General features: G+C 35.9%; 2 protein-coding genes across 3 annotated transcripts in view; one reads left to right on the top strand and one right to left on the bottom strand.

Annotated features, from left to right (window-relative positions):
* Window positions 1–25,041, bottom strand: part of DPH5 (diphthamide biosynthesis 5) — an 84,182-nt gene that overhangs the window by 70 nt on the left and 59,071 nt on the right. The gene's annotated exons all lie outside the window — the stretch shown is intronic.
* SLC30A7 (solute carrier family 30 member 7) overlaps window positions 1–25,041 on the top strand; it is an 80,559-nt gene that overhangs the window by 48,852 nt on the left and 6,666 nt on the right. For both annotated transcript variants that reach the window (XM_060623136.3, XM_060623135.3), the window contains 2 exons: window positions 16,250–16,340; window positions 22,682–22,831. In XM_060623136.3, the coding sequence (XP_060479119.1) occupies window positions 16,250–16,340; window positions 22,682–22,831 (241 nt within the window). The remainder of the gene's footprint in view (window positions 1–16,249; window positions 16,341–22,681; window positions 22,832–25,041) is intronic.

The following is a 25,041-nucleotide window of genomic DNA, read 5'->3' as shown; positions in this document are numbered from 1 at the left end:
ACAGCCAACTATAATATGTTTAAAGGAACAAATTAGATCTCCTGAAACCAAATCTAAAAAAAAGGAGATGTGAATTGACAGGTAAAGAATTCAAAATTACCATCTTAAGGATACCTAATTAAATTAAAAAAAACAGCACAGATAGACAAGTAAACAAAATTAGGAAAATGATGCATGAACAAAATGAGAGTATGAACAAAGAGATAGAAACTATGAAGAAGAGCCAAACAAATTCTGCAACTAAAGAATAACAGTACAAAATTGAAAAATTCACCGTCAGGACTCAGTAGTAGATTTGACCAGACAGAAGACAGAATCAGTGAACTTGAACATAGGACTTTCAAAAGTTACTGAAGCAGGGGAGCCCAAAAATGAAAAATGAAGAGAGCTTGAGAGATTTATGGACCAGAATAACAATATACAAATTATGGGAGTCTCAGAAAGTAAAGAAAGAAAGGAACAGGGAATCTATTTGAAGAAACAATGGCCAAAAGTTTCTCAAAATTAAGAAGAGAAATGGATATACAAATTCAAGAAACTCAAAAGAACTGGGGTAAATCTAAAGAGATATACACTGAGACACATCATAACTATACTGTCAAATGTCACATGTAAAGTGAGAGTCTTGAAAGCAACAACTTGTCACATGCCATGAAACCACGAAGAAAATAACTATAGGATATTTATACAGAGAGGGAAATGCGAAGTGAATCAAAACATGTCACTATAGAAAAATCAGTGAAACACGAAGAAGAGAGAAAAAAATGACAAAAAGCTAAAAGACAGAAAACAAGGAACAAATGGCAATTGTAAGTCCTTTCATACAAGTCCTTACATTTAAAGTAATTACTTTTAAATGTAAACAGATTAAGCATAGCTATTAAAAGACATGGACTGGGGGCGCCTGGGGGGCTCAGTCGGTTAATCATGATCTCACGGTTTCTGAATTCGAGCCCCGCATTGGGCTATGTGCTGACAGCTCAGAGCCAGGAGCCTGCTTCAGATTCTGTCTCCCTCACTCTCTGCCCCTCCCCTGTTCACGCTCTGTCTCCCTCTCAAAAATAAATAAACATTAAAAAAAAAAAAAGACATAGACTGGCTGAATGAGTATTAAAAAAACAAATGAAAACATGATCCAGTTTTGTTTTGCTTACAGGAGATTCACTGTAGATCTAAATTTATAGACTAAAAGTGAAAAGGTAGAAAAAGATACTCAGTGCAAACAGGAACCTTAAGAGATTAGAGTGGCCATACTTATATCAGAGAAAAGGGACTCTAAGACAAAAACTACAACAAAAGGCAAAGAAGGACATTGTACCTCGTTTTCAGTTACAGATAAAGCAATCAAGTAGAAGATCAATAAGGAAAGAGTAGTCTTGAACAACACTGTAGACCATTTGGGCTTAAGAGACAAATACAGACCATTCGACCCAATAATAGCAGAATGCACATTCTTCTCAAGCAAACACGAACAATATCCCAGGTAGACTACATGTTAGGTAACAAAAAAAGTCCTAACAAATTTTAGATGATTAAAATTACACAAAATATTTCTCTAATCACAATGGAATAAAACTGGAAATCACTAGCAGAAGGAAAACACAAAAATCCAAAATTATGTGGAAATTAAGTAACATACTGTAACAACCAGTGAGTCAAAGAAGAAATTACAAAGGAATTTAGAAAATATCAGGGGATAAATGAAAACAAAAACACAACGTGTCAAAACTTACGGGATACAGTGAAAGCAGTAATAAGAGGGAACTTCGTAGTGATAAATGCCTACATTTAAAAAAACTGAAGTCAACAACCTAACCTTACATCATAAGGAACTAGAAAAAGAAGATCTAAACTGAAAGTCAGCAAAAGAAGGAAATAATAAAGATTGGAGCAGAGATAAGTGAAATAGAGAGTAGAAAAACTACAGAAAATGTCAACAAAACCCAGAATTGGTTTTTTTGAAAAGATCAACAAAATTGACAAACCCTTAGCTAGACACCCTAACTAAGAAGAAAGAAGACTCAAATATCTAAAATAGAAACAAAAGAGGAGACATTATAATGGATATCACATAAATAAAAAAGAAATATAAGGAACTACTATGAATAATATATGCCAACAAATTGGAAAACGTGTAAGAAATGGATATATTTCTAGAAATGTCCAGCCTACCAAGACTGAATCATGAAGAAATAAAAAAATCTGAACAAACCTATAACTAGTGAGGAACCAGTAATTAAAGAATTGAAGCACTAATAAAAAACTTCTCAACAACAGGAAAAAGCACAGAACCAGATGAATTTACTGGTGAATTCTACCAAGCATTTAGAGAAGAATTCAAACCAATTCTTTTTTAAACTCTTCCAAAGAATTAAAGAGGAGAGGAGACTCCGAAACTCATTTTGTGAGACAAGAATTACCCAGGTTCTGAAACCAGACAAAAACAGGACAGGAAAAGAAAACTATAGACCAATATTCCTCATGAACATTGACACAAAAATCCTAAACAAATATTAGGCAAAATGAATTCAACAGCACTTTAAAAGTGTCTTACATCATGAGCAGGTGGGATTTACACTTGGAATGCAAGGATGGTTCAACACATGAAAATCAATTGATGTTACATATCAAATGGACAAAGTGAAAGAAAAAAGACATCATCTCAATCAATGCAGAGAAATCATGTGATAAAGTTCAACAGCCTTTCGTGGTGGAAACATTTAACAAACTAAGAAAAGAAGGAAACTACCTCAGTAATAAAAACCATATATAAAAACCAACATCATACTCAGTGGGGAAAGACTGAAAACTTTTCTTCTAAGCTCAAGAACAAAATAGGCATGCCCAATTTCACCACTACTATTCACCATAGTACTGAAAATTCTAGCCAGAGGAATCAGACAAGAAAAAGAAATAAAGGCATACAGATTGAAAATCTGTAATTATTAATTAATTAATTAATAGTTAATTAATCAGGAATTTAATTAATTTAATTCCTGTAATTAATCAGGAATTAAAATGATCTGTTCATACATGATTTGTTCTTCTATGTAGAAAACCCTAAAGATTCCACCAAAAAGCTGTTAGAGCTAATAAAAGAATTTAGCAAAGTATCAGAATACAAAATCTACACTGAAAACTCAGTTGTTTTTCTTAAATACTAACAATGACCAAGCCAAAAATGAAATTTAGAAAATAATTCCATTTATTATAGCCTCAAAAAGGATAAAGTACTTAGGAATAAACTTTACCAAGGAAATAAAAGACTTGTACACTGAAAGCTACAAAACATTGGTAAGGAAATCAAAAAAGATAAGAAAAAGGAAAGACTTCTTGTTTATGGATCAGAACTTAATATTGTTTAAATGTGTATACTACCCAAAATGATCTACAGATTCAATGGATTCTCTATTAAAATCCCAATGACATTTTTTTGCTGGAAAATAGTCCCAAGATTTGTATAGAATCTCAAAGGACCATGACTAGACAAAACAATCTTGAGAAAGAAGGCATCACACTTCCACATTTTAAAATGTACTACAAAGCAACAGCTATTATGTGATCCTGGCATAAAGATAGGCACATAGCCCAATGGAACAAATAAATAGCCCAGGAATAAACCTTTTCATATATAACCAAATGATTTTTGGCAAGAGTGCCAAGACTCTACAGTGGGGAAAAGGCAGTCTCTCTTTAACACACATTGATTGTGTTGGGTAGGCAGTCTTTAAAAAGAAGGAAATGCTGTCATGTGCTAAAACATAGATGAATTTTGACTTTATGCTGAACAAAATAAGCCAATCCAAAAGAGGCAAACAATATATGAGTCCATTCAGATGAAATATGTAAAGTAGTCAAAATTATAGAAACAAAGTAGAAAGGTGGTTGGCAAGGGCTGAAGAGAGCGGAGGAGAAATTAGTGTTTAATGGGTATAGAATTTCAGTGTAACAGCATGAAAAGTCACAGAGCAATTTTGCACAATGAAGTTAACACTCCTGTTACTAAAAAACGTTTAAGATGATAAACTTAATGTTATGTGTTTTTTATCATAATAATAAAAAAAGAATGAGGAAGACCTCTATGTGGTAATATGTGATTTTCAAGATACATTATTAAAAAAAAAGAAAAAAACTTGAGGGGCACCTGGGTGGCTCAGTCAGCTAAGCGTCCTACTCCTGATCTCCTGGTTTGTGAGTTTGAGCCCTGCATCAGGCTCTGTGCTGACAGCATAGAGCCTTCTTGGTATTCTCCTTCTCTCTCTCTCTGCCCCTACCTTACCTGTGCACGCTCTCTCTCTCAAAATAAATCAATAAACTTAAAAAAAAATGTAAAAAAAAACACTTGAAATGTAGTACATGCTGTATAGGTGTATAGTAAAAGACATGTAAAAGGTAGCACTGCTACCTTTCTTATAAGAAGGAGAAGAGATACATGTATAATGTGCATGTTTTCTTATAAATTTCCAAAAGAAACTCAAGAATAAACCTAAAGCAAATATAATATGTTTACTTCTAGGCAGAGAGAAGGAATTAGAAGTGAGACTTTGAATATATTTTTTTAGATATACTTTTGACTTTGGAATTGTTGACACTTTTAGCCTTTAAAAAAATTAGGGTGGGAGGATTAAGAGTACACTTATGATGAGCACCGAGGAATATATAGAATTGTTGAATCACTATATTGTATACCTGAAACTAATATAACACTGTATGTTAACTAACTGGAATTAAAATAAAAATGTAAAAAAAATACAATACAAACTATAAGTAAATTTTTAAAATAAAAAATATTTATAGACTGTCTACTAAAAATCCCAAGCATTTAAAACATAACAAAACTTTTCCTTCTTATTTCTGCCATTGGAAAAAAAAAAATCGGAAGCAGTCTCTTAGCCATTTAATCTTCATGAAGTTTTCATGGGTTTTGTTTTCATGCATTCATGAGGTGGCTGTGCTTTTGTTAAGTTCACTTTTAGTTTGCTTTATTTTCTGATTGTGCATTCTGTTAAGAGGAGGAACATATTCAGAAAGTGGCATTTGTCCAGAAGAAGGGGAAATGGATCTCTGGTGGAGTTAGACAAGTCTTCCTTGTAAGGAGAACAGGTTGGTTTGTAGCCTCTGAGCAATTTCCATCTTCCTACAAGATACTGTTATATCTGTATCTCTTGCCTTGAAATGGCAAATTCTACTTTCCTATTTGTTTTCTGTGTGGTAAAGCTACATTTCTATCAGCTCCTTTGTCTTGCACTTCTAGTACATCACATGCAGGGGACTCTTCCAGGAAGCAAGGGGCGATTACCAACCTTTTCTTATCGTAAGCATTTGTTTTCTTGGGGTTATTTTTTCTGACTTGATCTCATGTAACAGATTATAATTGTTAACGGAAAGGTAAACCGTTTCTAAACTCTAAAAGGTGGTCAGCATCATATACAAGGACCAGTTATCGATATGGATTACAGTGTCTTCCAGGAGTGGAAAGTGGGTAAAGTATTGTTTCTTAGTCTTTGAAGGATTCTGGATTTGTTCTGTTTGGGTAGCAATATATTTATAATTCAAACACTGTTATTTTTCATTCTTGTGTGCCTCATATAGTTTTTTTGTTTGCTTTGTTTTCTGGGTGTTTGTTTGTTTGTTTTTTGGCAGGGGGAGGTTCAGGGTAGAATTTAGTGATTCATTACTTACATATAACACCCAGTGCTCATCCCAAGAAGTGCCCTCCTTAATGCCCATCACCCATTAGCCCATCACCCCACCCTCCTCCCCTCTAGCAACCCTCAGTTTTTTCTCTATGGTTAAAGCTTCTTATGATTTGCCTCCCTCTCTGTTTTTATTTTATTTTTCCTTCCCTTCTCCTATGTTCATTTGTTTTGTTTCTTAAATTCCACATATGAATGAAATATATTTGTCTTTCTCTGACTGACTTATTTTACTTTGCATAATACATTCCAGTTCCATCTACATTGTTACAAATGGCAAGATTTCATTCAAAAAGTAAAAGTAAATTTTTAAAATGGAAACCACATGAAGTTTTTTCAACTCTGATTCACTCATTCACTCTTACTCTTTTTTTACTATTTTTCATTTGTTGCCAAAAAAAAAAAATAATAGTCCCTTTTGGTTAATTTTAATGTTCATTGTTAATTTGTGTGTAGTCAATTTCTAACTCTCCTCTACTAGCTATAGCCTGCACTTAAGTTACTCTGTTCTCTTGCTTAATTAATGCTTGCAAAATATGATTTCTATCCCTGTCTCAGCAGCTAAGTATTTTCATGTAGTCAGCATGCAACATAATGTAGCAATTAGAAACCTACCTTGAGATATTCAATAAAAGGTCTGTTCTCACAGTGGTATTTTAAAAGTTTAATTTGGGTAAACAATTAAATAAAGGTCCTTTTGCCTTTGCTCTGTATTTCCCATGTTTGGTTTACTTCTCACAAACACGTGACTTTGGAAGTTATCATTGAAGATGGGTCCATAATGGTAACTAGGGATTTGCTTCTATTCAAATTTTGACAATACCAGTCAGCAGTAACATTCATATCATTACTACTGCTCATCTTTTCCTGAGCTTTTAAATTTCTTTCTGTGGTCCAGACATCCTGTACGCTTTGAAGATCAGCTTTTCCTAAAGTCAGAACTCTCCTACAGGCAGAGGCACTTTGTGATCGCTAGCAAAGCCACTTTGATGACTTCATTGGAGGAAATAATGCAGAGTGGTTAAGAGCATTTGCTATGGAGCCAAAGTGCCTGGGTTCAAATCCTGGTTTCACCACTTAGCTGTGTGACCTTAGGCAAGTCACCTAGCCTCTCTGTTCCTCAATTTTTCATCTTTAGAATGGGGTTAATAGTAATACCTACCTCATAATTTGCTATGTATGGATTAAATGGATTAAGATATCTAAAGTCTAGAACAAATTGGCAAAAAAATGGGAGGCATTGTATGAGTGTTAATTGCCTGCCTACCTTCCTTCCCCAAAGGAATGCTGTTGGATAGCAGGCACCATTCACTTACATGGTTTCTCTCCTTTGATGATAACATGTCCTTCCCTCTCCCTCCTCCCCTCCCCCGCCTCCCCGCCCTTAACTGACCCTCATTCATTCATTATCAACTAGGGGAAAAAGAGAAAGGAAGGAGAGAATAAAAGAAATACAGTTCATTGTATGGACTGCCTCCATCATTTAGGAGGGCACAGGAGTTGGTGCATGTTAACAGTGCCCCTTTTCTACTTTTCTGTGGTATCCTTCCTGGCTGCTAGATTTCTTCAGAGGAACACACTCAGCCATCTAGAGGCAAAGCTCTATCACTGTATGGTGAGGAAATGTTAAGGTTTGAATACCACATAGATTGAATCAGTTACAGGTATACCATTTTTTAACTTAAACCAGACAGACCCATTTTAGCTCAGATTCCTAATAGCTTTGTTTAACCTAGAGATAATCAGCACTTTGGTTCTATTCCTTTTGGATTTTTCTTGCTGACCACAAGGCCTTTTTGTTCTCAGTTAAAACTTGTGATCACTGAAGCTATCTGAATGATAATTAATTTGATTTTAATAATTGTGATCACTATTTCTTGCCATCTTATTTGGTTTTTCTAAACAAGATCCTGTGTCTTCACTTCTATACTGTTTTAAAAATGGGGGCGCCTAGTGGCTCAGTTGGTTGAGCGTCTGACTCTTGATTTTTAGCTCAGGTCATGATCCAAGGGTCATGGGATTGAGCCCCACATCAGGCTCTGTGCTGAATGGGGAGCCTGCATAGGATTCTCTCTCTCTCTCCCTCAGCCTCTCTCCCCTGCTTGTGCACTGTCCTTTCTTTCTCTCTGTCTCCAGTAATAAAATTTTTTTAAATGCAGATTTCCTTGAAGTACGTTATCTCTTGCTTTTGCCCATCCTAGCCTAGCTACAGCTTTAAATGGGTTACAGAAGTAGTGGGGCGGTTCTTCCAGATCACATTATCTTTTCGATACAAATGTTACCATATTTAATACAAATAACGTGAATTTTTTCAGTCTTCTCAAAAGTCTTCTCAAACTGTATATTTTGTAGAACTTTTGTCCTCTTACTTCATTGATTCTATTGTCTCGTCCCAATTCTCAACCTCTTGACAGGATATCAGTGTGAATTTGCATTCATTTTTCTTCCTTACCTACACCTTTGTTCCTTATGGATACAGAATAGATAATTAATAGATCATTAATATTTTTTTTCTTATATGGCTGGTGTGATTTTAGTTTCTTTTTCATGAAAATGAAGAAAATAACTTGTATTAAGAAATTACAAATCAAGAATTGGGAATGGTGATTGCTCCTGCTGAAGTGTCATTCTTTCTCACCTGTACTTGAACAGAGACTAAGAAACTTTTGCTTCTATTTATAGAAATTCTTCTGGGGAATAACTAAGTTGAGGGCAACTTTATTCTTTTCCTATTTATCTATTACTTTGACGGGTTGAAAGTCACATCAAACAAGGGCTATTCTATATTCTTATTATCTTCCACAGTGGTTAAAATTTTTAAACACATTAAACATTCAGCAGATATGTGTTCAGTGCTTATTATATTCCAAGTACTGTGCTGGGCACTGGGAATAAAAAGAACATGCCATGATCTCTGACCCTGGAGGACTTCATCATGATAAGGCACCACAGTGCCGTGCAGAGAGCGTTAGTGTTAGAATCAGCACATCCAACTCTGCCTCTTCGCAGTGTGTAACAGAGAGCGAGTTGTCTTAACGTCTCTGAGCCGGTTTCCTCTTCTGTAAAATGAGAGAGTTGGCCTAAGTGATCTCTGCATCTGACATTCGATTATTCCAAAATGGGATATTTTTCTTAAGGTTACTAACTTAAGGCTGGTGTGAGGATCAAATTAGAAAAAATTTACGAAAGGACTTTAAAAACTATTAGGTGTTGTCTAAACAAAGACATTACTAATTATTTACTGATTTGGCAGTATTTACTAGTGCTTTTGGTCCAAAGACCAGATGCATTAGGTGTTATAATTAAGTTCCAGAAGTTTAAGAAATAAAGGATGACCTTTTCATGACTTTGGCTCTGAGTTCTAGGCATATTTTAGGGTATCTTATTATCACCGTTATTGAGTAAAGTAGGTACTCTGTAAATGTGCATTGATTTAAGCCATAGGTTTTGAAATTCTGTATAATTATAAGGTACACCACAATCCCTGTGGTTTGGGATTATCTCTTCTATATTAGGCTTATGGAATTCTGGGTTAACTAAGGTAATTGTTCATCCGTATGAAATAATTGTTTTTAGGCAAATATGACTGCATATTTACAGCCTGCCATAGGACTACTGTGTCGAAACATAGAGTACATTTCAATTTGGGGTCAGTTTTCTTTGGCTATTTGTCCAGTAAATATTTTCAAGTGTGTGGCAAATACCAGACCTTCCAATGTATGGGTTCTTCAAAAAGTGCAACTATCTTTTTCTATGTTTGTAGATTATAAGAACCCCTGATAATATGCCCAAGGACTGAGCCCATAAGCCAATTCAAAAAGTTGAATCAGTAATTATGTTTTAATTATTATTATAGGTGTTTATTCTCAGATCTAAGTAATAGTTTCAGCCCTCTGAAATTTTTTATTGCTAAGCATTATGATTATCACTAGTCTGTTCTTCAGAAGTTTTCATAATGTATACCCTTTTATTTTGTTTGGCTTATTCATAATTATGGCTAGATAATTTACTGTTGAAATGGTGAGACTTTCACTAAAAGCTGCTTCCAAAGTAAGATTTGAGTATATTTTCATTTGCAAAGTTACTGGCAATAAAGAGTAATAACTATTGCTTATTTAATCTGCCAGCATTTAAACTTTCACATTAATTTTATGTTTATGACTATATGATTATAAACTTGATTTACCTTCAGCTTTTGAAGAATAAAACCATTACCCTGTTTTACTGGTAAACTCATATACCTAATGACTCATGCCTTTTATATATGTTAGGAAAATGGTGTTTCATTGTTAAAGTTAGAATTGAGTTAGTCAACCAGAAGTGAACCTCTAATTGTTTCCAAATGCTTCCTCTTTGGGTTTGGATGAAGCTCTAAGTGTTAGCTCAGTCAGGAATTTGCTAAGCTTGTCTTTTTCCCAGTATCCTTTCATTATGGGTAGATAGATCCATGCTAAAATCTGTTTTATGATTTCCCATTACAGTAGTTAATCAGAAAAATATGGATGCAAACTCCTGAGCTAAACACAATTTTAAAAAGCAAAAATAAAGTTTCTGCAAGTTTCTTTTACATTTTTATGATCTTTGAAATTGTTACAGAAATTGACCTTGGTTCTGAATTGCTGAAAGGTTTAGCAAGTACCTTTCTCCCTCTTCCACAGTTTCATGACCTACTTCTAGTTACCTCTGAAATCCTTACATGATTTTAGAATTCCTGTTAGACAGAATTAGTGTGACACATCCACGTGCTTTGGCGAAATGCTTGCTGCTGTTGAATATAAACATTTTATTAAATTTCTACTGAAGCAGGCAGCCATTTCAAATCTTATAATGTAGCAAAATCAGTAAACACCTCATTGACCCTTACCAAAAAAAACCCCGCTGTTATATATTATTTCCTTATATCATTAATATCTTTTATTTAGTTATTTTAAAATTAATTTTATTAAATGTTTATTTGCATTATGATTCTTAAATTGAGTGTTAAAGTAAATGGTTTCTAAATTCCCTGTTAATTCTAATAGTGTGTTATCTGTGATCATGGAACTTCTTCACCAGTTCTAGAATCCTCAAACTAAGCCACATGTGAATAAATTAATTTTATGAGAAAAGAGGAAATACTAGTCCATCCATCCTTCCTTCCTTCCCTCCCATCCCCCTCCTCCTCCTCCTCCTTCTTTTTTAAACAAATGTGATAGCAAGGCATAGCTGGCTTTGGGAAGCAACATACATGGAATATAGACATAAAAAGTTGAACAAAGGTTTGGATAAATTTGTAGATGGTTGTTCTGGGTGCCTTATTAAGAGACTGTGTTGGGGAAATGTCCTTAAGGTTTTAAGGCTGATCTCTTCAAGGATTATTATAGATTAGACTCAGTCATCTCTTACTGTGTTTTAGCTAACACAAAAATTAGAAAAACTAGACTATGCCTAGGTATTCTAAAACATTATATTTAAAAAAAATTTTTTTAATGTTTATTTTTGAGAGAGAGAGACAGAGTGTGAGCAGGCAAAGGGCAGAGAGAAAGGGAGACACAGAATCTGAAGCAGGCTCCAGGCTCTGAGCTGTCAGCACGGAGCTCGACACGGGGCTCGAACCCACAAACTGTGAGATCATGACCTGAGCCGAAGTCGGACCCTTAACCGACTGAGCCACCCAGGCGCCCCCTAAAACATTATATTTTAAAAGTCATTTGCAAAAAGATGTTTCACATCTGCTGTTTAATAATATCATTGCTCATAGTGTTTGCCTTCTGCTACAGTAAGGTCTGTAATCTTTTCTATTTTTGCCCATTTTTCTCTATTTTAAAAGGGATATTTAAAAGTAAGTTACCAACACATTAATAAAGAAAACTGTTCACCAAAAGTTCATGGGAAATGAAAATGGATACAGGCATCGTCTCTAGTTGTTTTCCATTCATATGCACCTTCTTCCAAATGCTGGGCCCTGAATGAGTGTGTGTTGCCTGATTTCCAGTGACCTCTCTATAGGCTTTTTCAAAAGTTGTGGATTCCATTAAAGTAGCTATTGTGTATTATTTATCGTTTAAATAAAGCCAGTGCCTAGCACATGCTTGGCTCATAGTAGGCATATAATAAATGTTGACTTGAACTTTTCAAAATTGAATTTGGAGTCCAAAGTCTTGGTCTTTTTATTCTAGCTCTCCTACTCACTAGCTGTGTCCTTCAGCAAGTTCCTTTGGTGTTCTAGACCATCATTTCCAAATCTAGAGTAAGATTCCATCTAGTTCTAGGAAATATGATACCAAATAGTTCAATAGTTGCTTATTCATATTGATTGCTTAATAAAATCCATTTGCAGGAGTAAATCAGTTTGCCAAGTAGATCTCTCCTCATTTTGTGATGCTTGATATACATATATACAGATGTATATATATGTATACACATATATGTAACATTTTCTTTCATTTCCAAATATATTCTTGCACTAGTATTCCTTGTAGTTTGACCATTTTTTTCCTTATGGAATGAAAAATGAAGATGGAAGGAATTGCCTAGATATTTAATCCACTTCCTCATTTTACAGATGAGAAAATTGGTGCTCTGGAAGGCTATACAATTTGTCCAGAGTTATTTAATGGCAGAATTAGAACCCAAGTATCATGAGTCCATTTTCTACCTCAAATATCTTTAGGCATTATTAGCAGTTCCTTGGGATAAAGATTGAAGAAGAAATGATCAAAATAGCTAAATTTTTCTGTGTGGTTCTAAGAGGTACATAGAAAAAAAAAAACCTTTTTTCTCAAACTTTCATTATAGCAGAACCATTTTTGTGCCTCACTTTCTGAAAAGTACAGTAAGGAAAGTAGGAAAACATAAAAATTGTAAGTTAGTTTGTAAAAATATTCTGTGACTGATCCTTTCTTTTTCTTGAGAAATGATGGAGAGGGGAAAGAAAAATGTGATAATGGTTGAATTGTAGCCTGTGAGTCTACCAACATGTTTTTCTTTGCCTTTTTTATAAACCCAGGGCATCCTCACCTGTATAATAATAACAGCACAGTAGATAGAAACAGACACTGCTCTTCAGGTTACATGAAGGAATAACCAATATTCTTTTGCTGTAAAAACCCTTAACCCCACTTGTAGTTGCTCTAACGTTGCCATAGGTAGCACAGATTTTTTTTTTTTTTTTTAAGGAGCACAGAAAGGACATTTCGTACAGTTGAGAGAAGAACAGTTTGGGATCAGGAAATATACCCTAGAAGGGGTGACACTTGAGATTTTAGAGAAGGAATAGAAGCCAGACTACAAGGCAGTTTAGGGACACTCTAGGCAGAAGTGACAGCATGAGTAAAGCATGAAAAGAAGAAACAGCTAAAAGTAAAGTGCAAGTATGTTTGGTTTGAGGGCTTAAAATGTGAAGCAAGGATTGATAGGATGTGAAGCTAGGCAGGGCAGATCCAAAAATATACCATGTTGAAGAGCTTACATTTAATCCCCTAGGCAGTGGGGAAGCTTTTAAGGGATTTCTTTTTAATGGGGAAGGGATAATAGGGTCAGATACTGATTTTAGATAGATTAGTCTAATAGTTTTAAAAAGAATGGTTATATTAGTTATCTAAGAATGCATAACAAATAAAAAAAACCTAGTAGCTAAAATAATGGGCATTATCTTATAGTTTTGGTTCAGGAACCTGGTCATAGTCAGTGAGGATCCTTGGCTCAGAGTCACTCACAAGATGGCAGTCAAGGTGTCAGCCAGGGCTACAGTCATTCTAAGGTTCATTTGGGGGAGAATCCACTTCTAAGCTCACTGAAGTGGTTGTTGAAAGTACTGAGTTCCTTTTGGGCTATTGGACTGAGGGTCTCAGTTCCTCCAAGGAGGCATCCCTCAGTTGCTTGTCACTTGGGCTTTTCCTTAGAACAGGTCACAACATGACAGCTGTGAGCAAAGTGAGAGCGTAAGAGAGCAGGGCGAACAAGATGGAAGCCAGAGTCTTTTAACCTGATTTTAGAAGTGCCATGTCCCACTTTTGCTGTGCTGTATTCAAGTCACTAGGTCCAGCCCACACTCAAGAGTAGGGGATTGCACAAGAACATGAATAGTAGGGAGGCATGGGCCATTGGGATCCATCTTTGAAGCTGCTTATCACAATGGACTTGAAGTAAGACTAGAGGCAAAAATGGCCCGCTAGGAGGCTATTATAATAATCCAAGTGAAGATGTAGAGATTATTGTAGACAAGTGTAGTAGAATGACAAGGATGGAGGCAAGAGAGATTTAGGATGTTAAATCTTGAGAACTTAGTGATTTAGAGCATGGGGGTTTAAAGGGAGAAGAAGGAATTAAAGGTGGCATCTAATTATTTGTACTTAGCTCTTAATCTGACTAAAGAATATTTTCACTTGAATGTGACTTAACCTCCTGTCTACACTGAGTTTTCATCTTCACTACTGCCATTCCCTCCATGCTTTTTGTCTTTTGGACTTGTCCTTGGTGTCACTTCACTATTTCTTCACTACATCCAGTTAGACACCAGTTATTTCTTTCCATATCTGTTTAATTTTCCTAGTTATCTCTGTTCCTATCTTACTTTCATTATCCAAGTACTTATCACTGTGCACTTAACGTGTGGGGACAGTCTCGTAATTGCTTCCTTCTGCCCATTTCCTATCTTTAATCTAGATTCTAAAACATCTAATATTTGCTTATCTATCATTGATTTAACCAACAAGTATTTATTGTGGGCTGACTTTGGAACCAGCACTTTACTAGGCCTCCTTGGGAATTGTGAGGAAGACAAGCATCCTCTCTGTTCTCATTGTCTTTGTTCTTTGAATGTCTCCTCTTCCTTTCCACCTGTCAGAAACATCACTAATTTTGGGGGGTGCCTGGCTGGCTCAGTCAGAGGAGTACATGACTCTTGATTTTGGAGTTGTGAATTCAAGCACCACATCAGATGTAGAGATTACTTAAATAAAAACAAAACTTAAAAAAAAAAAAAGAAATATCACTAATATTTAAGGTACATTTCAACTTCTGCCTATCTTGAAATATATGTTTCTTTTGTCTCTGTCTCCTACAGCTGTAACTAGAAGGGATTTTACTTTGGAAAATTTGAGATTGTCCACATTTAAAAGAGAGCACTGGCTTAAGTTATTAGCGCAATGAAGCTTTTTCTGACCTCCTCTCAGTCTGCTTCAAGCAGTAGAGCTGTGCCTGGCCACCCTGACCCACTGGAATCATGTGGAGAGCTTTTTAAAAACATATGCCGTGGAATACCTGGGTGGCTCAGTTGGTTGAGTGTCCACCTCTTGGTATCGACTCAGCTCATGATCTCACAGTTTGTGAGTTTGAGCTCCGTATCCGGCTCCGCACTGATAGCATGGAGCCTACTTGGGATTCTCCTCTCTCCTCTCTCTGCCCCTCCCCTCTTTGTGCTGTCTCTCTCTCTCTCTCTCTCTCTCTCCCCCTCAAGATAAATAAATAAAAACTTTTAAAAATAGTAAACAAATGAGAACAGATGCCTTGACTTCCCTTCAAAGATTCTGATTTAATCTGTCAGAAATGAAAACAAATAAGACTCTAAGGTGAATTTGATGTCTAGATAGTTAAGAGAACTACTGCAGTAGAGTCACCCTCATCATTGTACTGTTAGTTGTTTTGTGGACATTTAACCATCCAAAGAGCTTAAAGTAGTGATTTCCAAATACTGGTGGAGGACTGGCTACAGCAATACACACAGACATTCAGACCCTGTCACTAAAGGTGCTGATGCACTACATCTGTGGTTATATCGAGGCTTCTCTACTTTTTATTTTATTTTATTTAAATTTTTAAAATCTGTATTTATTTATTTATTATTATTATTATTATTATTTTTTTTTTTTTTTTTGAGAAAGAGACAGAGTGCGAGCAAGGGAGGAACAGAGAGGGAAACATGGGATCTGAAGCAGGCTCCAGGCTCCGAGCTGTCACACAGAGCCCGATGCAGGGCTCAAACTCACGAACTGTGAGATCATGACCTGAGCCAGAGTCAGACGCTTAACTGAGCCACCCAGGCACCCCTCCCTTCTATTTTTTAAATAATGAAAATATATAACTGGTAATGAAAGATATGTAATTGATATGTAATTGGGCTGTAAAAATATTGGATGAACAGACTAATATACCATATTAATTTTTTTGTATTTTTCCTTACAATACTATTCAGATACATACATGTAATATTTGATAAATAAGGACCAGTTGGCCATTGTATATTTTATAGATTACATTGGAAGATTCTGGTCAATTGAAATAATGCTTTAAATAGCAGTTGAATGACTCCTATGTTTAGATTTTCAATGCTTCAATACTATTCAGTAGTATAGTTCAGTGTTTCGTATGTTAGTGCATTTTATCTAGCTCTTTTATTTTTAATAATAACTTACCGATCACAGGACAAATTTAGAACAATGACTAGATTCTTTTTTCTTCATATTATTCTGATAAATCTTACTATGTTCTAGTATAGGGAGGTATATTATTACTTTCTTGCAGTATGGGATTGTCAGAATGGATTTAATAAATGTTTTCTTCCTTTTCTTTAGCGTTATTCCTCTTTTAAGAGAATCTGTTGGCATATTAATGCAGCGAACCCCTCCAGTGTTGGAAAATACTCTGCCTCAGTGCTATCAGAGGGTAAGTTTCAGAGCTTCCAAGCCATTAAATTTTATGTTGTTTCCAAGCTGTTAGGGTTTTTAACTTTTACAAATATGGGTAGCATATGTATATAATTTAGTATTTCTTCAAGATTGAATGCTGACCATGAATGCTATTTACACAAACCAGAATAAAATCATTGGAAAATACTGAACTTTACTAAGGAAAATGTGGTAGAACTTGTCCTTGTTTAGAATTTGAGCAGTTCTTTTAAAATATAGGTATGAATAGCAGATGATATAAGCATTTATTCAACCTGTATTTTTTGAGCTCCTACTTTGTGCCGGGTATTCTAATAAGGTACTAAGGATGTAAGAGTAAGCAAGACAGACAGTGTTCTGTTCTCGAAGAGTGTACGGTCTAGTGGGGAAAAACAGGCACTAAATACCTTGAGAAGTAAGAAAATATCCATGACGTTACTGTAATAGAAATAAAACAAAGTGTGGTAGACATGATGGTTACCTTAGATTCACTAAGAAAATTATATTCAAGGAAATCGAAACCTTGATGACATGAAGGAGCCAGCCTTATGAAAATTGTGGAGGAGAGGGTTTCAGGCAAAGGAACAGTTTATGCTTCGCGCAGAAGTTCTGTGGCTGGAACTAATTTTGAGTTGTGAGGAACAGAAGAAAAGGCTACTGTTGCTGGAGTGTAATCAACAAAGGGATGAGTGGCTGGAAAGGCTGCAGAGAATGGTAGGGGCCAGATCATACAGAGATTTTGGTCTTACCAAGAAGTTTAGATTTAATTTTAATCCAGTGGGAAGCATTAGAAAATTTTTAGGCAGGTACAGTGTCCTAAAACTTAGGTTTTTAAAAGATTATTCTGCTTGCTACTGGAGAACAAATTCTAGAGAGAATGAAAGAAAGAAAGCCAGTGATGAGGCTGTTGTTATCTATGTGGGGAGAAATAGTGGCTAGGACTAAAGAGGTAGCAGTGAAGATGGAGGTAAGGACATATTTGGGATACATTTTCGGAGATGATTATATATTAGTGGAGAGGAGAAAAAGTATTGCCTCTCAGCTAGGTAGATGCTGATACCATTTGTTAAGATTAAGGTTGTATTGATGTAGGTTTGAGGATGGAAAATCCCCCAAATCAAGAGTTCTATTCTGCATATGTTAGAATTGAAGCACCTACTATTGGTATAGGGGAAATATAAATGCAGTGGTTGGATATGCAGATCTGGTGTTCAGGGACAGATTAGGTAGGACTAGAAAGAGTTTTGAGACATCAATATATGAATATTTAAAATATTAGGATTATATGAGATTACCTTGGGAGAATTAAGCTCTCTTCTTTTTAGCTTTACTCTCACCTCCAGATTTACAGCACAGGCGGTAGAAAGCCAGAAAAAGGAGTGGTTAGTAAGACAACTGGAAAACCAGAAGAGTGTAGTCTCTCAGAACTGAAGAAGGAAGCAGTAATCAACTGCCCTGAATCTTTCTGAGGGGCAAGCAGGGTAGGAACAGAGAAGTTACCATTGACTGGCATCATGAACATCGCTAATGACCTTGATAAGACCAGTTTCAGAGAGTTTGGGGAGGAGAGCATGATTTGAGTAGATTAAGGAGAAAATGAATTGGGGAAATTAGGGATAGTAGCTAAGACTATTTAAGAAGTGTTGCTGTAAAACCCAGTGTTTGTAGCAGCACTATCAACAATAGCCAAAGTATGGAAAGAGCCCAAATGTCCATCGATGGATGAATGGATAAAGAAGAGGTGGTATATATATACAATGGAGTATTACTCAGCAATCAAAAAGAATGAAATCTTGCCATTTACAGTTGCATGGATGGAACTGGAGGGTATTATGCTAAGTGAAATTAGAGAAAGACAAAAATCATATGACTTCACTCATATGAGGACTTTAAGAGACAAAACAGATGAACATAAGGGAAGGGAAACAAAAATAATATAAAAACAGGGGGACAAAACAGAAGAGACTCATAAATATGGAGAACAAACTGAGGGTTATGGAGGGGTTGTGGGAGGGGGGGATGGGCTAAATGGGTAAGGGGCACTAGGGAATCTACTCCTGAAATCATTGTTGCACTATATGCTAACTAACTTGGATGTAAATTAAAAAAATAAACTAAATAAAAATTTAAAAAGAATAATAAAAAAAAATTTAAAAAGTTAAAAAAAAAAGAAGTGCTGCTGTTAAAAGGAACAAAGAAATGAGGTGACAGCCTGGTATGGATGTAGTATCAGGCAGTGTCAGTTTTTAAAATAAGATATTTTAGAACAGTGCTGTCCCATAGAACTTTCCCCAGTAATGGAAATATTGTATAATCTGCACCATCCAGTACAGAGATCAGAAACAGCATGTGGCTATTGAGCACTTGAAGTATGGCTAGCACAACTGACTTTGTTAATGTATTTTAATTCTCATGTAGTTAAACAGGCACATGTGTGTAGTTATTTCTGTATTACACAGCGTAGTTCAGGAGCATGTTTGTTATTGATAGGAATGGGCCATCCTAGAGGAAGAAATCGATGGTATGGCAGTAAAGGTGGTTATTGAAAGAATGAAGTTCTTAAGAAGAAAAAGGATAGAACTGAAAGCCCTATGGGGGAATTCAGTGTAGAAGGAAGCCAGGGGTACTGTATCCCTGGATGGGGCGGGGGGGGGGGGGGGGGCAGAAAGTGCTGACATAGGGTTCAGTCAGTTAAGCATTGACTTTGGCTCAGGTCATGATCTCATGGTTCCTGGGTTCAAGCCCCGTGTCGGGCTGTGCCCTGGCAGTGTGGGGCCTGCTTGGGATTCTCTCTCTCTGCCCCTCCCCTGCTCATATGCTGTCTTTCTCTTTCTCAAAATAAATAAATAAACTTAAAAAAAAAATGTGCTGACATAGATGAGGGTCAACTGGTAGATTTGGTGGTATAGGATAAGGGATTTTCTATGTACTTTTATTTTCTTTATGATTTATAAGGCAGTGTAATCAAACAAAAAAGCTTAGAAAGCCAGAGGAAAAAAGAAGAAGGTGTAAAAGGGGGGTTTTTTTGAAGGAGGGAAAGTGAAGTGTTGCCCATTTTGACATTTGTGGTTATGATTGTAAGGTAGGATAGTCATCATAATTATGGAAGAGAAGGGAGCAATTTATTGAATGTTTACTATAAAGCTGGTTCTTGTACTAAGTATTTTACATATATTGTTTCTGGTCTTCACCATATTTATACAGGGTAAGTTTTATCGTCCTTTGCATAGGTAAAATTGAGGCTCAGAGAATTTAAGTAACTCATCCAAGGTCACAAATGCTAGTGGCTGAACCAGCATTCTACTCCTTATCCATCTGACTCCAAAGCTCATGCCCTTTCTGTTCTACCACACCATCAGAATAGGAAAAGCAACACAGATTTTCATCTGTAACTACAGTTTCCCCGTATTTTTTAATATGAGGAGAGTTAAAGTCAGTTTGTATAGGAATCATTCCTTAGTCTTACTACAAGACTACTTGCTTTCTTAGAGGTAGAAGAAATCTATTCAGTTGGTTATTTCACTCACAGTATATCCCCTGAGGATGCCATTTAGAAAAATGTAGGGTGATAATCAGGTTCTAGCCACTACATCATCAGAGTCCTGAAAGAGGAAGAAAAAGTCCACCTTGACCTCTTTTCCCAGTAAAAGCAGTTTTTAAAAAGGGCATGGTGGGTAGTGTCTCAAATTTCCTACCAACTGTCTTGGAGTTTATAGAAAATAATGCCTACATTCATCAAATTCTGATAAAAATGAATATTTTTGATAGATCTAAGTTCCACTTTTTCTTAATTAACATCCCAAATGGATTACTTAAAAATCAGAGAATCTCAGAATTGAAAAGGATCTTGTCTTTTTGGTAATAGGCATTCTAACAGGTGTAAGGTGGTAATTCAGTGTGGTTTTGATTTGCATTTCCCTAGTGATTAATGAGTTGAGCTCCTTTTTACCTATCTGTTGGTCATATGTATGTCTTCTCTGGAAAAATGTCTATTCTAATCCTCTGTCCATTTTTTTTTTAATGTTTATTTATTTTTGAGAGAGAGACAGAGCATGAGTGGGGAAGGGGCAGAGAGAGAGGGAGACACAGAATCCCACAGTTCAGGCTCTGAGCTGTCAGCACAGAGTCCAACATGGGGCTTGAACTCACGAACTGCAAGATCATGACCAGAGCCAAAGCCGGATGCTTAACTGACTGAGCCACTCAGGCACCCCGTCCATTTTTTAATCAGAGAGTTTGCCTTTTTGCTATTGAGTTGTATGAGTTATTTTTATATTTTGTATATTAACCCCTACATATTCAATTTTTAATGGTCCTTTCCCACATTTACTTTTTTTCTCATATTACAGCATTTTCTGTATTTCCAAAAACGTATCCATTTTATTTAGGTTTTCAAAATCATGTTTTTATTTTGTGTGTGTTTATGTATATATATTATACACACACATAGACACACACACAATTTACTGAGCAACTTACTTGGGGCAGGAATTGTTTTTAGGTGCTAAGGATACAAAACATAAAAAAACAAAAATACATCCCTGCTCTTATTGAGCTTAAGTTTAACTACATGAGAATTAAGTTCAGGCTATAAAAATTATAAATAACATAAAGGAGTAATGCAATATGTGACAATATGCTCTAAAAAGTAAAAAAAAAAAAAAAAAAAAAAAAAAAAAAAGCAGAGAAACATGAAAGTGAAAACATTATTTTAGATAATGTAACAGAAGACCCAGAGCACGGAGTTACAGTAACTTACTGAGATGACATTTGCCTAAAAACCCATACATAGTCGAGCGAGTAGAAATCAGGAAGGGAGGTACACTGCAGGCAGAGGGAACAGCAAACACCCGGAGGTGGGAGTGTGCCAGACTTTTCAACCAGTGGTGAGGACGCTGGTTTAGCTGGGGAAGAAGGAGCAAGGCCGGGGCAATAGGAGATGAGGTGGTCAGGTAAAGGGGGGGGCCATGTGACACGGGTCCGTGTAAGCCATCGTGAAAACATTGGTCTTTGTTCAGCATAAGATGGGAAGTCCTTGGAGGATTTTGAACAGGCAAGTGGCAGCATCTGACCCAAACTAACAGGATCGCACTCGGGCTACTGTGATGAGAATAGATGGAAGAGGTGCAAGAATAGAAATAGAGCAGTTATTAAAATATTTTATTATTATTATAATTATACTTGAGATAATAATACTTGAGATATATAACTGAGATATACTTGAGATATAATCCAGACTTGAGATAATGCTGTCTTCAGCTAGGCTGATAGCAGTGGAGATGGTGAGAAGTGTTTGGATTCAACTTTTAAAATCTGTTGTGTGTAGTTGGTTTCCCTTTTCATTCTTTTTTTTTTTTTTTTTTTTTTTTTAAACCTCCATCAGAGGTTGTCTTCCCAATGGTTGTCAGCTTAAGGACAACCTTACGGAGCCATTGGAAAAACTTAGCAACTTCTCTCTCTTTTTTGTTATCACATGATTCAGAGAAGGGTTTGTGTTGGCATTTAGCTCCTTGGGGGCTTGGGGATGCAAAGGTCTTGTAGTTTCTGGTACAGTGAAGAACTGTCCTGTCCAAAATATGCCCCCTTTAAGAAATACTGACTTCTCTACTTCACTAATCTTGCAAAGAGCTACTTTTTTGATATTGTGATTTCTAACAGTTTCTAAATCTCTGGTTCATTAATTTCTGTCCTTTATTTCCTTCCTTCCAATTTTGTGGAGTTCACTTTGTTGTTCTAGGTTTTTAGCTCATTTGTGTTCTCTGATCAATGTATTTGAAAATGTAAATGTCCATCTAGGTGCTCTGTTAGCTGTACCCTACATATTTTGATAGGGCTTCATTCATATTTCCCAAACACCTGCCACAGCACATAATGAGTACCCACTAGGTATTTGCTAGTTAATTCAAATATCTCCAGCCCCTTTTTACATTATTTTTAATGTTTATTTATTATTGAGAGAGACAGAGACAGAGTGTGAGCAGGGGAGGGATAGAGACAGAGGCAGACACAGAATCCAAAGCAGGCTCCAGGCTCTGAGCTGTCAACACAGAGCCCGACGTGGGGTTCGAACCCACGAACTGTGAAATCATGACCTGAGCCAAAGTTGGACCTTTAACAACTGAGCCACCCAAGCACCCCTCTCCAACCCCGTTTTTGAACCAGAGAATAGAATCCATGTTTACTGAAATGCCACGTAATAATATGATAATATTATGGTTAATAATTTAAGTAAGAGTGTACTGAACTGTTGCATATAATAATTATAAAATAGCATACATAATAAAATAAGGGGGCCCTTGTGCTTGATTACGATGCTAATATCTGTCCTTTATATTTCAGGTGCAGCAGTTACAAGGAGTTTACAGTTTACAAGAACAGCACTTCTGGACCTTATGTTCTGATGTTTACGTTGGGACGTTGAAATTAGTAGTAGCACCTGATGCTGATGCCAGGTGGATTTTAAGCCAAACACATAACATTTTTACTCAGGTATGACTTCTTTTATTAACTTCTTAAGGATCTTTGAATTTATCTACTAGTTTAAAAAATATTTACTATTTAACAGAGTAAATACTTATATCTGTCCTATACTATGAGGAAAGCATAAAGGTACTTTTTTCACTCATACTGTCAAATTTGGGATTCTAATTTTAGTTAATACTCTTAAGGAAGATATTCCTATTTACTCATTATTGCACTAATTTGAATTCTTTTAAGAAAAAGTAGATCCTCCTTTATTGTATACTCCTTACAAGGCATATTGAATGCTTTTTAAAGCCAGGAACTAAAATAGCATTTGGAATAAGAATAATGCCTTGTCAGTGGCTTTAGCTAAAAGTAGACTGTTAACGGTTTTGTAGGATAGCAAAGCCATAGTTCTGTGTTGATGTAAAAGCTTAATATGCTGTTGTGTTTGGGTTCACAAATTAGTCAATGCATGCCTGCAACCAAATTATTTCATTATATTAATGCTTAAGCCATCGTGGGTTGACATAGTCATGTGACCAATAACCATTGGAGGAGTGATTGCTGTGTTCTTCTCTTATCTATTGGGAGAATAAGAACATCTAAGGAGAGAGTGAGAAAATAGAAATTCTTCTCTCACTCCAGTTTGCTGGAAACGTTTGGCAAAATAATCTAGATGTTGACACTGCTGCCAAAATTATCTAGCACATAGATCTAGTGAGGAACTGTTTCCATGCCTTGAAACTGTGTGCTTTAAAACTGGCACATGCCTCCTGGTGTGAAGCAGTGAGAAGCCTATAACACCACCTGTGTGGTATTGTTGCCAGAGATGGTTAACATGAATCTAATCACTAGCAAACAATCAGACAATCCCAGCTTGTAGAAACTTCTACAAGACTGTTAGCCTGCATTGTTACCAACTGTCAGTGTCAAGAAAGGGGGAAAATAACTACTAGGGGATTATGCTAAATTAGAGACTTCACAATTAAATGCAATACATAATCCTTGGTTGAATCTTGGATTGGAAATAAAAAAACAGGCACAGAGGAAATTATTGGGTGATTGGGAAATCCGAATATGGACTGCATAATAGTTCATAATAATTGTGTAGGTGTTAGATTTCTTGGGTGTGATAATGATATTGTGGTTATCAAAGAAAGTTCCCATTCTGAGCAGATACATGCTGAAGGATTTAGCGGCAAAGGGTCAGGATGTCTGATTTTCAAATGGTTCAGCAAAAGTGAAAAGATTCCTTTTAGAGAAATAAAGGAAATGTGGCAGAATGTTAGCGACTGGTGAATGTAGGCGATGGGTAGATAGGTATTTATCATACTATTCTTTTGATCTTAAAGTTTTTCAAAATAAAAATTAAAAAATAAAAACTTTAGAGACCCCTCATTGCCACCAGGATAAAACCCAAACTTCAGCACAGCCCCATTCAGTTTTCAAGCCTCCTGTTCTTCATTCCCATGTACTTCATATCCCTCCAGACTATTTACTTTCCTGTGTGGGACAAATTGTACTCTAATCTAAAGGTCCATTTCAATTGTTACTTTCCCTCTGAAGCCTAAAAACCCCTCCAAGCAGCATTACTTTATCCTGTGATAATACATATTTATCTTCAGGTTCCTTCCAGACATCATGATTTTGCATTCCCAATACTTAGAAAAATGTACATGTATAATAAATTTGTTGAATAAACAAATTCTTAAAATTGTATTTGAACAAAACTGTCTTTACATATGCTAAGTATGGAAAAAGTATGGTTGGGTTCTCATTGGTCTTTTTAACCACAGCACAAAAATACGGTCATGATATATACAGACACACACACACACACACACACACAGAAAGGGAAAGAGGGAGAGAAAAAGGAAGAGAGGGAGAGAAACATCATTATCTTCAGACATGGACAACAGAACATAATATGCAGTTTAGTTAAGTTCAGGACCTTAGTACAAATTAAATGACATCTCAAAAAAAATAGGAAAAGAAATGAAATGATTTCTCTAATAATGAGAAATGTATGTTAATGTTCCTTGGGGGATAAGTAATGACATAATTTTATGTATAGGCAACAGCAAGACTTACTCTAGTATAAAACAGTCTGCTGGTACCACTTACTCTGGGATCTGAAGAACTACGTGTCTTTTCTTAACAGACACTATAATAAGTCTGTATCATTATGGCTTTCATGTCATAATGAAGTGTGCAAGACCTTCACAGTACGTCTG

This window comes from Panthera onca, chromosome C1 (assembly GCF_046562875.1).
Source record: "Panthera onca isolate mPanOnc1 chromosome C1, mPanOnc1 haplotype 2, whole genome shotgun sequence".
Lineage (NCBI taxonomy): Eukaryota > Metazoa > Chordata > Mammalia > Carnivora > Felidae > Panthera > Panthera onca.
Note: the sequence above shows the minus strand (reverse complement) of the source record. Positions and strands in the feature narration are given on the sequence as shown.